Here is a 14,530-nt window from a genome sequence, read left to right on the forward strand (position 1 = left end):
CAGCGCACAATTGGCCCAGCGTCATCCTGGTTAGGAGAGGGTTTGGCAGACTGAGATTTCCTTGTCCCATTGCGCTCTAGCGAATCTTGTGGCGGGCCGGGCGCAGTGCAACGCTGATGCTGTCGCCAGGTGCACAGTGTTTCCTCTGACACATTGGTGCGGCTGGGTGAAGCGGGCATCGTGTCAAGAAGCAGTGCAGCTTGGCTAGGTCGTGTTTCAGAGGACGCACAGCTCTCGACCCTTGCCTCTCCCGAGTCCATAAGGGAGTTGCAGCGATGGGACAAGTCTAACTACCAATTGGATACCACGAAATTGGCGAGATTTTAAAAAATAAAATAAATAAATATATAAATATATATTTCTACAAAAAAAAGTACATTTAATGTCTCGATGGCCGGATTCAAGTGCACGGCGAACCGGATAGGACCCGCGGTGCGTACTTTCCCCCCCCCTTGGTTTAGGTACTCATGCTAAAGAATACATTTTTTTTTTAAAGGATATATCTTTTGCTTCTCCTCATTATACAAAACTTCAACCAACTGGATAATATTCTTGTGCCTCAATCTTCGTAGCAGCTGAATCTCTCTGTAAAGAAATAAAAGTGTTCAGATATGGTAATAAGAAAACTGGAGTAATTGCACTATGGAATAATACTGCATTTTCATCAGCACTCACAACAAAAGACAGGGCAAAAGTAATTTGAACAACCTTCATGTTGTTTTATCTTCTGGCCTTTCAAAGGCAAGACTTATTGAGATAAACATTAGTGTCCTGAAAAGCTCAATTTACATCCCACTTCAATCAATAGTGAGGTTAATTTTACATTCAGTAATTCCTCAGAGTAACTCCTGAAGTATATAATCTGATTAGAAGCATATTCACACACCAAAACAACAAATCCATCAACACAGCTAGCTTATTCTGTAGATCAACACTAAAAGCACTGAAAAGCCATGCAAAGCATTCCACATACTTTTTCACATTTTGCTCCCCATTGGGGATGCGTCTCAGCTTCTTCTTCTTGAGGATCTTGACTGCCCTCCTGCAGAGGGTCTCAGAGTCCAGCATCTCCTTCACCTTCCCGTAGGAGCCCTCCCCCAGCAGGTCTCCCATCAGGTACTTCCCAATCAGCTTGGCCTTCTTCCTCCGCGGCTCGTAGATGACTTCAGTGGAGTCGATGCGGTGGATGAAGGTTTCCATGCACATGGTCAAGTCATTCTCCAAATAGTCCATGTGTTCATGGATGTCCTCGTCATTCATGGTTGCCCCTTCAGCAACTTGACTGTTCTTTAATACTACTGTACTGTTTGTTTCTGGATGCCCTGGGTCGGACAATATGAAATTGCAAGAAAAATATTCCAATATTGAATAATGAAATGCAGGATAATGCAACAGCAGAAAGGCTACAGAATGTTCTCCTTAACCTGCTGACCATGCAGCATTGCTTGAGCAGAGAAGTGAGTGGACTGGGTTTGGGTACTGTCCAATATTACAATGTCTACAATGTATGAGGGAATGGTTTGGTTCTTTGTTCTCTGATGATATAGGCCTATTCCCTCCTTCTTATCCATGTCCTTGTGACACCTGGGACCTGTAGTGTTGTGATGTGTGCAGCTTTCTTTGGTTCTTGGTGAATGTCATGTTTTGGGCAACTTAATTGTGAATCTGGTATATGATTTTCATTGAGTTCTTCTACAATGTTTAGCTGATCAAATTTTCTTCCTCCATCCCATGTACCGAATAAATCCGGGGTACTTGCCAAGACTGCAAAACTGGTCTGCCAGCGTCAATGAATCGTTGCAGGGATCCTCAGATCTGCATTACAAATGCACAATCGCATAAGCATTTTGATGAAATTCACATCATGAGATGGCACCTTCCAAATGCTTGGAATATGACAAATACACACTACCAATGATATGGATGTGCTATCATAACGATTTACATTTGAATACTAGCTCCAATTACAACAAGAAATGCTAAATCTTCTTATGAACATCACATCCATTCAACAACAATAGCAGGTCATGGGTAATATACAGTAATCAGTGAGCTTGGATAGTGCAAACCAGCAGATAGCTAGCGAGGCTAGATAGCTTCCGTACGGGCACACAGAAGCACAATAACATTTCTGAGATTCGATTGATTGTAGCAGCCAACTCGTGTAATAACAATATCTCCCCAACTAGCTAGTCTGTTTGCCAACTAGCTCTTCACTACTGTAACGCTTCGCAGTCACATCCACAAACCAAGCAATGTTATTAGCATTCGGCTAGCTAGCTTAGCAAGCATACATACTAGCTAGCTAGCTATGTGCGACAAACCTGCTAGATAACGTAACGAACGCTACATTTATTTCACGTCCCCTGTCGCCACGTCATTTTTTATAGCATTTGCAGTTACGGGGTACATGTTTTGTATGTTGAAAGAGGTCAACTTTACCTTGAATGCTACTTGACCGATATCACCGATTGCCCATGTAGAAGTGCTGGATGTCAGAAACGCCTCCATCTTGTTTACATACTCCATGCTCCAAACCAAAGACAGTACAATATGAAGATAGGGTAAAACTGCTTCTCCAATAGAAATCCCCGATCACAGTTGTAGGCGATGTCATGGCGACGTTGACTAGCAACGCGCATGCGCGATAATACGTCATCGTGTCTAATGGTCGTCTCGCGCTAAACTCAAACAAATCAAAGGCACTCCTTCGATATAAAGTTGTTTTAGACTAAAATAAAAACGTTTCAGTTTGTCACTTTCTCGAGGTTGGAGTAATAACATGTTCAACTACTTAAGTACTTGTCTTGAATCTAGGTTGTGCATTTAGATTTCGAGAAAATTAACTACTAAGGAATACTTCTTATTTTCTCTCATTAACTTATCAAGCCCCAAACCCCGGCCTGGTCTGTTTGGTCTGTTTCGCAAGCGTTCCCGGAAGTCTCGCGATGTTGGCCTCTGGGTTTAGAAACGCTGTGTCCAAACCATAGAAATTTATCATGAAGAAATATATTTCAACCGCTAAGAATTGTGGTATAAGAATACATGGCGTGATCCTCCGAGGGGTTAAAATTCTCCATATCAAAGTCATACAGTAGTCTGCTACTAAGGTTGGTTATGCTCAAAACAAAAAAATACTGTGTTTTTACCATGTGTAGTTTTTTCTGAAGAAACATGATGGTTTCTGTGAGTTGACCTCAATGAAAACATGTCTATGAGCAAAGGATTGAGGGCCCTGTGAAAGGGCCCTATCATGTCAATATCAGCTGGTGATGCTGCATGAATACATTATTGGATTATGCTAATAAATTATAATAATTAGCTAGATTTTATTCAGCCTTCTCTTATGTGGATGTGATGTTAACACTCACCAGTTGATGGCAGCACTGGTAGATTATATTTTTCTGGAACAAATGCAAAGTGGCCCCAATGATACAGTGGCACATTACTACACAGCCTACAAGTAAACAGACAGATGGATGGAAAGAGAAAAGACAGACATACAAACAGAAGACAGAATATATGATTGATAGGTTGATATAACATATATCCTTAGTCATATAGCTTTGAGAAAACCCTAGATTCCACACATACTTCAATTTCATGCTGTTTCACAACATTTCTCCAACTTGAAAGGTCCCATCAGTATTGCTTTGCCATAGATTACATAAATAATGGAGATTTGAAGTGGTTAGTCTGGGTTGTCATGCACTGGCCTCATTATCTGTGTGGCCCAATGATCCAAACCATGTGAGCTGCTGCAGTGACCCAGTGCTCCAGCCCACCCACTGCACCACTCTGACGGGTCCGCATTCCTGCTGTGCCCTAGGGTCTCTGTACAGCAACAGAAGGCAACATCATTCATCACAACTTACAGCAACAGCATATGCTACTTTAATTTTCTCCACCATCAAAGGGACTACATTAATGCCAGAGACAGACAGATGGGAAGATTGACACAACTTTGGCTCCCAAGCAACATCATACTCCACAGAAGAAAGAGGCAGTGAGAGGGGACAGGAGAAAGAAAGGAGCCGGCTTGGGGGGGGGGGGGGGGGGGGGGCTGAAAGGTATTTCATTTCCACAGAAATCAATTGGCTAGCAGCCAGATGTGTCCATGTAGACCACAAGGACGGCTCTCAGATAGACAACCAGGGATCCAGGGATGCAGGAAGAATGATGGAGGCATACATGTGGCTAAAATGGGGCTCACTCTGCCATTCTCACTTAGGGGTTCTATCGGTGAAATGAGTGCCAGACAGGGTTACGGATCAACTGATTACATGTATTACATGTAATCAGTTACATGTCATTTGATTGCAAAAAAAACTCTAACTGTAATCAGTTACTTAACCAGCAGAAATATTGTAATTAGATTACAGATACTTTTGAATAACTTGATCATTACTTCAATTCAGAAAGGATGTCGTGAAAGAGAAAAAAAACATTATGACGCCTTTCTGTTTTCTCAATGACATTCAATTCAGCGTTGAAAAAAGGCACAAGTTTAAGTTTGTCCCACCTGAGCGAGTCTGACTACAAGTCAAAGACCACTATGATGACACACCAAATGAGTTTGATGGATCCTTTTAGTCTTCTTCTAATGCCTCTTAAGGTGAAAGTAATCCAAAAGTAACAGTAATCAGAGTGTGTTACTGAGTTTGGGTAATCCAAAAAAGTCCAATTTTGGACAGGTAACTAGTAACTTTTAACGGATTACATTTTGAAAGTAACCTACCCTGCCTTGGTGCCAGTCCCCCTCCAAGCCACCACAATCACCTGCCATCACTCTGATACAGATGTTTTGTATCTGCTTCTGCTTCTCTGCCTTGGTGGCCCTGCCGCTGTTGAAGACTGACTTGGGGCCACAAATTGATTTTATCACGTATTAGCTTTAATGTGCCCTCCCTCATAAAAAGTGAAAAAGCCTGTCCCCTAGCTTGCCCAAAGACTGACAACCCATCTCTAATATGTGGGTATTTATCTAACCACATCGAGCTCAGTGGTAGTAGACTGTCTATAGGCAGGATGTGTCTGATTTCATAGGTTAGTTAATGATACAGATTCACTTTGCGTACAGTTTAGGTTAATCTATCGCGCAATAATAGTCTGTATAGTTGAGGAAATTAGGCTCGTCTGCACTGAGGGAAATTAAGAATCATTATTGAATTCTTAAACCATTCTTTATTTTTGAGTTAATTAACCCATAAGGAAAATCTGACACACATCCACAAAGCACTAAGTACTTGTGTAACAGCAGTCTCCCATAATCACATCTCACAATCTGCTGAGTTCCGTTTGGAGGAGAGGACATGCAACACAAACCAGACAGAACCTAGACGACAGAGCCAGACAAGTGTAAAGAGACTGCTTCCATTTGCAAAGAAAATATTCCTAATAAGTCACTATGGTCACTACACTCTTAAAACAATCCAGGCTATAAGAAAAGCTGCATGTCATACTGTGCATTTGGAAAGTATTCAGATCCCTTGACCTTTTCCACATTGTTACATTACAGCCTTAATCTAAAATTGATTAGATCGTTTTTTCCCCCTCACCAATCTACACACAATACCCCATAATGACAAATATTTTTGATATATTTTTGAAAAAACTGAAATATCACATTGACATAAATATTCAGACCCTTTACTCAGTACTTTGTTGAAGCACATTTGGCAGCGATTACAGCCTCGAGTCGTCTTGGGTATGACGCTACAAGCTTGGCACACCTGTATTTGGGGAGTTTCTTCCATTCTCTCCAGATCCTCTCAAGCTCTGTCAGGTTGGATGGGGAGCAATGCTGCACAGCTATTTTCAAGTCTCTCCAGAGATGTTCGATTGGGTGGCTGGGCCACTCAAGGACATTGAGAGACTTGTGAGGTCCTGAGTGCTCTGGAGCAGGTTTTCATCAAGGATCTCTCTGTACTTTTCTCAATTCATCCTTGCCTCAATCCTGACTAGTCTCCCAGTCCCTGTTGCTGAAAAACATCTCTACAGCATGATGTTCCCACCACCATGCTTCACCGTAGGGATGGTGCTAGGTTTCCTCCAGACGTGACGCTTGGCATTCAGGCCAAAGACTTCAATCTTGGTTTCATCAGACCAGAGAATCTTGTTTATCATGGTCTGAGAGTCTTTAGGTGCCTTTTGGCAAACTCCAAGCAGGCTGTCATGTGCCTTTTACTGAGGAGTGGCTTCCGTCTGGCCACTCTACCATAAAGGCCTGATTGGTGAATTGCTGCAGAATTGGTTGTTCTTCTGGAAGGTTCTCCCATCTCCACAGACGAACTCTTGGTCACCTCCCTGGTTCTTGGTCACCTCCCTGACCAAAGCCCTTCTCCCCGATTGCTCAGTTTGGCTGGGCGGCCAGCTCTTGGAAGAATCTTGGTGGTTCCAAACTTCTTCCATTTAAGAATGATGGCGGTCACTGTGTTCTTGTGGACCTTTAATGCTGCAGAAATTGTGCCTCGACACAATCCTGTCTTGGAGCTCTACAGACAATTCCTTCAACCTCATGGCTTGGTTTTTACTCTGACATGCACTGTCAACTGTGGGACCTTATATAGACAGGTGTGTGCCTTTCCAAATCATGTCCAATCAATTTAATTTACCACAGGTGGACTCCAATGAAGTTGTAGAAACATCTCAAGGATGATCAATGGAAACAGGATGCACCTAAGCTCAATTTCAAGTCTCATAGCAAAGGGTCTGAATACTTATGTTAATAAGATATTTCTGTTTTTTATTTGTAATAAATTTGCAAACAATTCTAAAAACCTGTTTTCGCTTTGTCATTGTGGGGTATTGTGTGTAGATTGCTGAGGATTTTTATTTTATTTATTTAATCAATTTTAGAATAAGGCTGTAACGTAAAAAAAAATGGGAAAAGTCAAGGGGTCTGAATACTTTCCGAAGGAACTGTATATCCTGTTATCGGTATATACCATTTTTTTAAAGACAGAATTGTGATATTGTTCTTATTGATTATAGCTAACATTGTCCACAGAGCAAATTATCTCTATGTAACACAATTGAAAGCTGAAAAGTGCTAAAGTGGTTCTACATTATTTGAAATATTTATGTGAAAAATTATGTAGTACTTATTTCCATATAATAATTTAAAATGACGCAACACCAATTCGAAATGTGGTATGCCTACTTTACAATCACAATAACATTATCAGAAGATGCATGGTGCAGTTACATCTGTTGCACTCTGGTGAGGGGACGTCTCACGTAGAACACTGTCCGTTCCAGCATTTTAACTGGCTGAGACCATTGCCTATCCCAGCAGCATAACTCAGTGGGTTAGGCCTAAATATTTATAAAGAGGGGAACACCATCACTTACACATTCATTCACTTAAGAGAGAGAACTCTGCAAACTTCTCCATTGGCAAGTTCAAAATATTTGAAACCATTTGCAAAAGGACAAACACATTTTTTTGCAAGTTTTGCCACAACTTTTATTTTAGAACTTTATATTTTCTTGTCACCATGGGCTTTTTGACTGCTCTTTTCGGTGTGACACTTGTTGCTTTGTGTCAAATCTTTGGAAGTTACCATGTAAATGGTGAGTAAAGCTTTTCAAACGTATTTTCTAATAAATTATGTTTTATACATTATGATTAATTAGAAAAGTTTTGCTAAAAAAATAATAGTCTAACTTTATTAGTTTATGTTTAAACGTTATTCAAAGTTTTGTATCATTCAAAATTGATAGTAAAAAAAAGTATAATGAAAATAAACCAACTAAAGCCATATTTTTACTCGCTTGATACTGAGAATTTTATATTTACAGAGTGCAGGTGCACATGGTGTTACTACAGCTTAGTAATAATGTATGTATTACATACAGTTAGCTACTTCATCACTGGTTGGAATTAGTATACAGAACTGCATATTTCTGGATTCCAAAGTAATTTTAATGTCTCATTTTGGCTACTTTAGTATATTTTATATATTATTTTTTAAACAATATGAGAGATGTGTAAGTGATGAGTTCTAAAACCTATAAACAAAACTATATGACAGTGCAACAGCAGGTCTCTATTCTCCTGTCTGAATTGGTGGATTAAATGCTGGTAAAGTGTATTGTGTGTGGAGAGAGAGGTCAGCCAGGTCTGGCTATGACTGGTCTGGTCCATTCAGCCCACTTTGATGTAGAGTAGACTGAGTCCTGAATATTGTACAAGTGGGTTCTGGCTCTGAAGTCAACGTAAGTGGGCTATTTGTATTTCCAGGAGGCCATTGTATACATTCAATTATAAACTGGGTAATTCGAGCACTGAATGCTGATTGGCTGACAGCCGTGGTATATCAGACTGTATACCACGGGTATGACAAAACATTTATTTTTAAGGCTCTAATTACGTTGGTAACCAGTTTATAATAGCAATAAGGCACCTTTGGGGTTTGTGATAAATATATATTTACATTTTTGGGGTTTGTTACTTTCACCCATTTTTCTCCCCAATTTCATGGTATCCAGTTGGTAGTTACAGTCTTGTCTCATTGCTGCAACTCCCGTACAGAATTGGGAGAGGCGAATGTCGAGAACCGTGCATCCTCCAAAACACAACCCAACCAAGCCGCACTGGTTCTTGACACAATGCTCACTTAACCCGGAAGCCAGCCGCACCAATGTGTCGGAGGAAACACCGTGTACCTGGCGACCGTGTCAGCGTGTACTGCTCACAGGAGTCACTAGTGTGCGATGGGACAAGGACATCCCTGGCGGCCAAACCCTCCCCTAACCCGGACTACCCTGGGCCAATTGTGCACCGCCCCATGGGTCTCCCGGTCATGGCCGGCTGCGACAGAGCCTGGACAAGAACCCAGAATCTCTAGTGGCACAGCTAGCACTGCGATGCAGTGCCTTAGACCACTGCACCACTTGGGAGACCTGGGGTTTGTGATGGCCAATATACAACGGCTAAGGACTGTATCCAGACACTCCACGTTGCGTTGTGCAGAAAAACGGCCCTTAGCCATGGTATATTGGCCATATACCACACCTCCTCAGGCCTTATTGCTTAAGTTTGCCTACTTTAAGTATGTCAATCATGTGAAGTCATGTATGTCAAGTATGTAAAAAAAATCTAACTAGACGTGTTATTGTGTTTGTTGTGGTGTGTTCAGCGGGGATGTGCTGGCTGCAGCAGAGCCAGGAGCAGCGCTGTGACATGGTGCTGATGCGTGGGGTCAGCAGGGAGGAATGCTGCGCCGGGGGCCGTCTAGACACGGCCTGGTCCAACACCAGTCTGCCCATCAACGAGGTCAGCCTGCTGGGCTTCCTGGGAATCGTGTCCTGCAAACTCTGCAAAGGTAACAGCACACTACAGTTCCCACAATGACCTGCTGTGAACCAACTGTGTCAAAATGACAACATTAGTCAACCCTATCATCAATGAGGGTGTTTTGCTTTTTCTCAAACTATTTGACTTAAAAGTAGATGCTGATTTATTTTGATTATGATTCCCTACTATCACAATCCTTGACGCTTTATCATTTTATTGCAAGCCACCATCCCAGGAAGTGTCCTAAAGGTACTTCAGACAAGTTAGGTTTGGTTTAAGCTTCTTCATATGGTCCCCCCTTGTTGTCAGCCTCTGACAAAGAAGTGGCGAAATGCAAGATTGGGTGCAGGTCTTCATTTGTCATTGTGGGAAAATGTAGTCACTGAGAAGCAGTGAACGATCTGAAATGAGAAACAGCTGCTCACATGTAGCACCAAAACCTCCTTACCTTTGTGTTCCTCTCAAAACATTTTTCATACTGCCACATTTCATTTAGATGTGTTGGAGCCTATTTGGATGAATAAGAGATAGATCACATTTAATACATAGCAACAAAAAGCAAAGAAGTTTAGGGGCCACATTTGAGTATAGCTCCAAATGGCAGCTCATTTGGCCATAACCAGACCACCTGTCTTCTTCTTGGGATAACTTTGATCCATATGGAATTTCCAAGCTAAGTTGATTTCCAGAGGTCTCTTCTAAGTTTTTTGAAAACTTAGCTGTGGATCTGGGCCAGGCGTTCCATCTAACTCTGTCCAGCTGTTTTGAGTCGCTTCCACTATTGGAAGCCTTGGCCAGGTATTCAGGTTCACTCAAGGATATTTATTCCTGTCTTTAGAAACTAAGGCACCTGAACATGTGCATGTGATCTCTGGCCAGGTTAGAGAGGATTATTTTAAACCATGTGAGGATGATTAGTGTCAGCAAGGCTGAAGCCTTGAGCAGCTACCAAATACCAACTGAATCGTAGATTCAAAATGCAGTAGCATCCCTGCCAACTAGTGTATGATGGATCATGTTTTTTAATCCAAGATTAAGGCTATTCCAGCATGCTGTTTATTACCAAAAACGGTATGAGCCAAATCAACAGCAGCATTAGAATGACATGTCAGCATAAGGAAACAATTAAATGTTCTCATTAATAACATGATGCTTCAATGATAAGTGAATGAACTCAAGTGATCCAGAATGAGAAGCAGACAAGTTATAAAAGACAAGCTACAAAATTCAATAATTTAGCTGCATTTGTATCTCTCTATCGAGAGGCTGGTCTACCACAATGGAATTTTTCACTATTATATCTCCTCAAAGTTGCAGTGCAAATGAATGACATTGAAAAAATGGAATAAATGGGAAATAACCTTCCTCCTCCTCCCTCCTCTAATTCACTCTGCATGAATTATTTCCCAATGCTGGCTGGGACACAGGCCTGGTTGCCTCCCCTCAGAGAAAAAAAAACACATTCCTGTTTACCACAGGAGAAATGTCTGCCACATGCCCAGACGTCTGTTCCTCATAATGTGGAGCACTATTTGGATCATTAGTCCAACTGAAAGAACAAAACTACAGCATCAATGTACATGTGATACTGTGGGGAAGTGCTGTTATATTATCATACTGTAGCACTCCCTGTCAGACTCAGACTGAACCTCCACAGTTGGTCCTCTTGGGGCTACTGATTTCCAGTGGTTCAAAGCATTCCTGGGTGTTGACTAGAACTCCATGACTGGCCTATCTTTCAATCTGCATTGATTTGTGAAAATGTATAAAATCATAACCGGCTGCCAGTAAAGCCGGACCAAAACATAACAGAAAAAGGGAACTGCTTGGATCCCTGAAAGGGAGGGGGACAAATCTAATACTTGTGTGAGAAACCCAGAGGTAGCAGAGTTGGCCTCTTTGGAGATGGAGAATAACAGGATATTAAAGCAAGTGCTCGCAGAGAAAGGAAATAAAGTCCGGCTTTTTTACAGGATCTCAGGGATCTGGGCCGAACATCACTCTGTATCGGGATCAAACGGGTCCCGAGAAGCCTGTTGAAAAGTGACGATGGTATCTGTGTTGTTTTAGGGTTACAGTACCTGGAGACTTCCTATTGACCTGGCTGGGCCTTGGACAGTCTACTAGTGTCTGTTTAGCCTGCGTTTCCTCCTGCCACATCTATCAGCCTGTAAAACCCAGTGACAGGCCTTTGAACTGGCTCGGTCTGCTCGAACACCCCTCCATCCATCTATGAGACTTAGCCCATTGCAGGGATCCATTCCACTGTCATGGAAACAGGCACAACCTCAGACACATTCCTACAGACTAGACATCCTCGAGCATGACCATAAACAAAATATGTGTTTATTGCAAATGTTTTGCTGGATGATTCATGCTGCAGTGAAGACAAAATTTTTCATCCATTTTATTCTGTTCTGTGGAGAATGAATCTTGAGCGTCAGATGATCTGGATCACTTGATGACAGAACATTGAATGTAAGTTAACGCTTTGACAATAATACTGACTTTCTACTCTATGTTGGGCAGAGACCTGTGATGGTGTGAAATGCGGCCCAGGGAAGGTGTGTAAGATGATGGTTGGACGTCCTCAGTGTGTGTGTTCTCCTGACTGCACTAACATCTCCATAAAGCATGCTGTGTGTGGGAGCGATGGGAAGTCCTACCATGATGAGTGTGCTCTGCTGATGGCCCGCTGTAAGGGACACCCTGATCTGGAGGTCATGTACCAGGGAGAATGCAAAAGTGAGGACACCTGTGCTTCGAACAAGTTATCTTGCATATGTCAGCAGTTTGGTTATTTCAAGTACTCATTGTGCTACTGAAGCAATATTACACACAATATCGGATACAAATATGTGTCCTTGTTCTGTCCAGAGTCGTGCTCCAACGTGGTGTGCCCGGGTACCCACACCTGTGTGACGGACCAGACTAACAGTGCCCACTGTGTCATGTGCCGCATGACCCCCTGCCAAATACCGCTGAAGTCCGAGGTGCCTATCTGTGGCAATGACAACATCACCTACCCCAGCGCCTGCCACCTCCGCAGAGCCACCTGCTTTCTGGGGCGCTCCATAGGAGTGCGTCACTATGGCAACTGCTCTAGTAAGTCCCCTTCACCTTTCCTGATCTGTCAACACAGCCTAAGTATAGAAATGAATAAACAACCTAAATACATTTTCTTGTGACTTTAGATATTTCGTACTTTGCATTGATTTGGCATGTGTTGGCTGTGCTTGATCTTTTTCTCTTGGGTTCTCTCTCTCAGGTGTTCCGAGGAACACTCTGGATTTGGAGGGCAGTGAGGAGAATTCACTCTAGGGGGACAGTTCTGATGTGGTCCACCTGGTACTACAGTCCACCTGGTAAGAAGATTTCCAAGAGATCACGTTCGATAGGTGAACCAGTGTTGTCCCGCTGTTCACTCCCCAAGCTCTGATTGATGTTGACATCTTTTTTACAATCACCTATCCCCTCCATATCTACCACCTGTACATAGAATGACGATACATTTGATGTGGGAGAACCTGCTGGAAGAAACCATTTTTATTCCAAAAGGAAACCAATACTGTATTTGTTGATGCATGCAATGTATGTTAAATTGGATGATTTGCTCGTAAAACTGTGGAAACAGATGAAAGGCATATATCTTAAAAAATTAATATCTAGTCGACTTTGAGTAGAGGAAGATATGTGTATATTGTAAATAAATACCACTACTATTTATTGGAGAAGGTATCAAATCTGTTATATTTATGTTTTTACTCTGTATACAAATCCATATATCCATAGGTCAGCTTTTACAAAAAAATGTATATATTGTATTTTGTTTTTAGATGTACATGTATTTCAATGGTCACTGACATTCTTTTATTTCAGAGAGTTGTTTTTATTTTTGTGTTTTTCATATCCCTAAATTAAGTGCATTAGTCCCCTAAAAGCAACATGGCAAGCAATCTCAATTTGTTTGGTTACTGGATACCACATTTAGTATATGTCAACCATGTGAAGTCATGTATGTCAAGTATGTTTCAGTCTTTGTTTGAAGGTGAGGGAAGACTCAGCCAAAACAAAGTATACAGCATGTCTCCTCTTGCTCTGCCTGCACAGAGTATGATACTGTTTACGCTGGAGCCCAATCAAAACTCTGAGCCACCCGCTGATTACTGAAATTAAAAGTTTACTTCTGTCTGCAGTAGTTTTATTAGGCTGTTTGTTCGACACCAAGCCTTTACAATACTTCCACTGTTGAAGTCTTGGCTTTGTTTATTTCATATGTTTGTAGGTCATACGAGTTCAATATAATGCCATTCGGGTTGTTGAATACACCATAACAGTGGAACTGAAAAATCTGACAAATGTTGTTAGCCTTATCAAATTGAAAACAGAATCAAATTTGTCTGGGAATGCCAAATGACCTCAAGTTAACTCACCGGATCCCCAGACTATGCAGCTGAATATATCTGTTCAATGTTGAAATACTGTCAACCATTTGAACCAAATGGGCAGATAGCTATTTGCAAATAGCTATTGGTTATTGTAATGTGAATGAATAGTGCTTCCCATTTATCTAGATGATTTAATTAATTTTGGGATAAAAAATAAATAAATACATACTGTTGTTGAACAATTTAAAAGTAGTTTATTGTAAATGCAACTCCATTTCATGTACATGTACCAGTGTACCTACTGTGAAATTTAAATGATAAATGTATCTTCTTATTTTTGTATTTTTGTACTCTCAACATAAACTATAGTATTTGTCATGATGCCTCTTTAATTTCTGGTGCGACTTCAACCGTCATTAAATTCAGCACAAATGAGTAACACCTGTTACACAAGTCAGAATTGTCTCATTGGCAATGACAAGGAGTGGAATGTTAGCTAAAGAAAATGGTACTCAGGCTATGGTCTCTCTGGTTTAGTGTATAATTCCAGGCAGGCTTTGTCCTACCCTCTGTTATTAACTATCTATCATACAACATATCACTTACAGTACAGACACTGCATGCACAGTAATTGCCATTCTATATGTAATGTTTATATGCCTTTTGTCAGTCTAAAAATACACACAATAGTAAAGAAATGTATCAATGGCAGTCATTGCAAGCCTCATGTGGCTGCGCGACAAGCTTATATGCACAGCATCTATCACTTACTGCCAAAAGGAGGTCGCGTTCATGATTATGAACTGTGGTGAACTGTCCACGTTAACTACCCTGACAGAAG

The 14,530-nt window shown here is 41.4% G+C and overlaps 2 protein-coding genes across 2 annotated transcripts in view; one reads left to right on the plus strand and one right to left on the minus strand.

Moving 5' to 3' along the window:
• LOC120054759 (serine/threonine-protein kinase STK11-like) overlaps window positions 1–2,595 on the minus strand; it is a 32,732-nt gene extending 30,137 nt beyond the window's left edge. The window contains exons 1-3 of the mRNA XM_039002344.1: window positions 2,443–2,595; window positions 974–1,815; window positions 502–585 (exon numbers count right to left, since the gene is read on the minus strand). Coding sequence (XP_038858272.1) covers window positions 502–585; window positions 974–1,260 — 371 coding nt within the window. The 5' untranslated portion in view covers window positions 1,261–1,815; window positions 2,443–2,595. The remainder of the gene's footprint in view (window positions 1–501; window positions 586–973; window positions 1,816–2,442) is intronic.
• Window positions 2,596–7,499: 4,904 nt separating this feature from the next.
• Window positions 7,500–12,622, plus strand: LOC120054455 (follistatin-related protein 3-like). Its single transcript, XM_039001870.1, has 5 exons — window positions 7,500–7,575; window positions 9,144–9,329; window positions 11,831–12,046; window positions 12,179–12,406; window positions 12,570–12,622. The coding sequence occupies exons 1-5, from the start codon at window positions 7,500–7,502 to the stop codon at window positions 12,620–12,622; spliced, it is 759 nt and encodes a 252-aa protein (XP_038857798.1).
• The last annotated feature ends 1,908 nt before the right edge of the window (window positions 12,623–14,530 follow it).

Source organism: Salvelinus namaycush, chromosome 10, assembly GCF_016432855.1.
Source record: "Salvelinus namaycush isolate Seneca chromosome 10, SaNama_1.0, whole genome shotgun sequence".
NCBI lineage: Eukaryota > Metazoa > Chordata > Actinopteri > Salmoniformes > Salmonidae > Salvelinus > Salvelinus namaycush.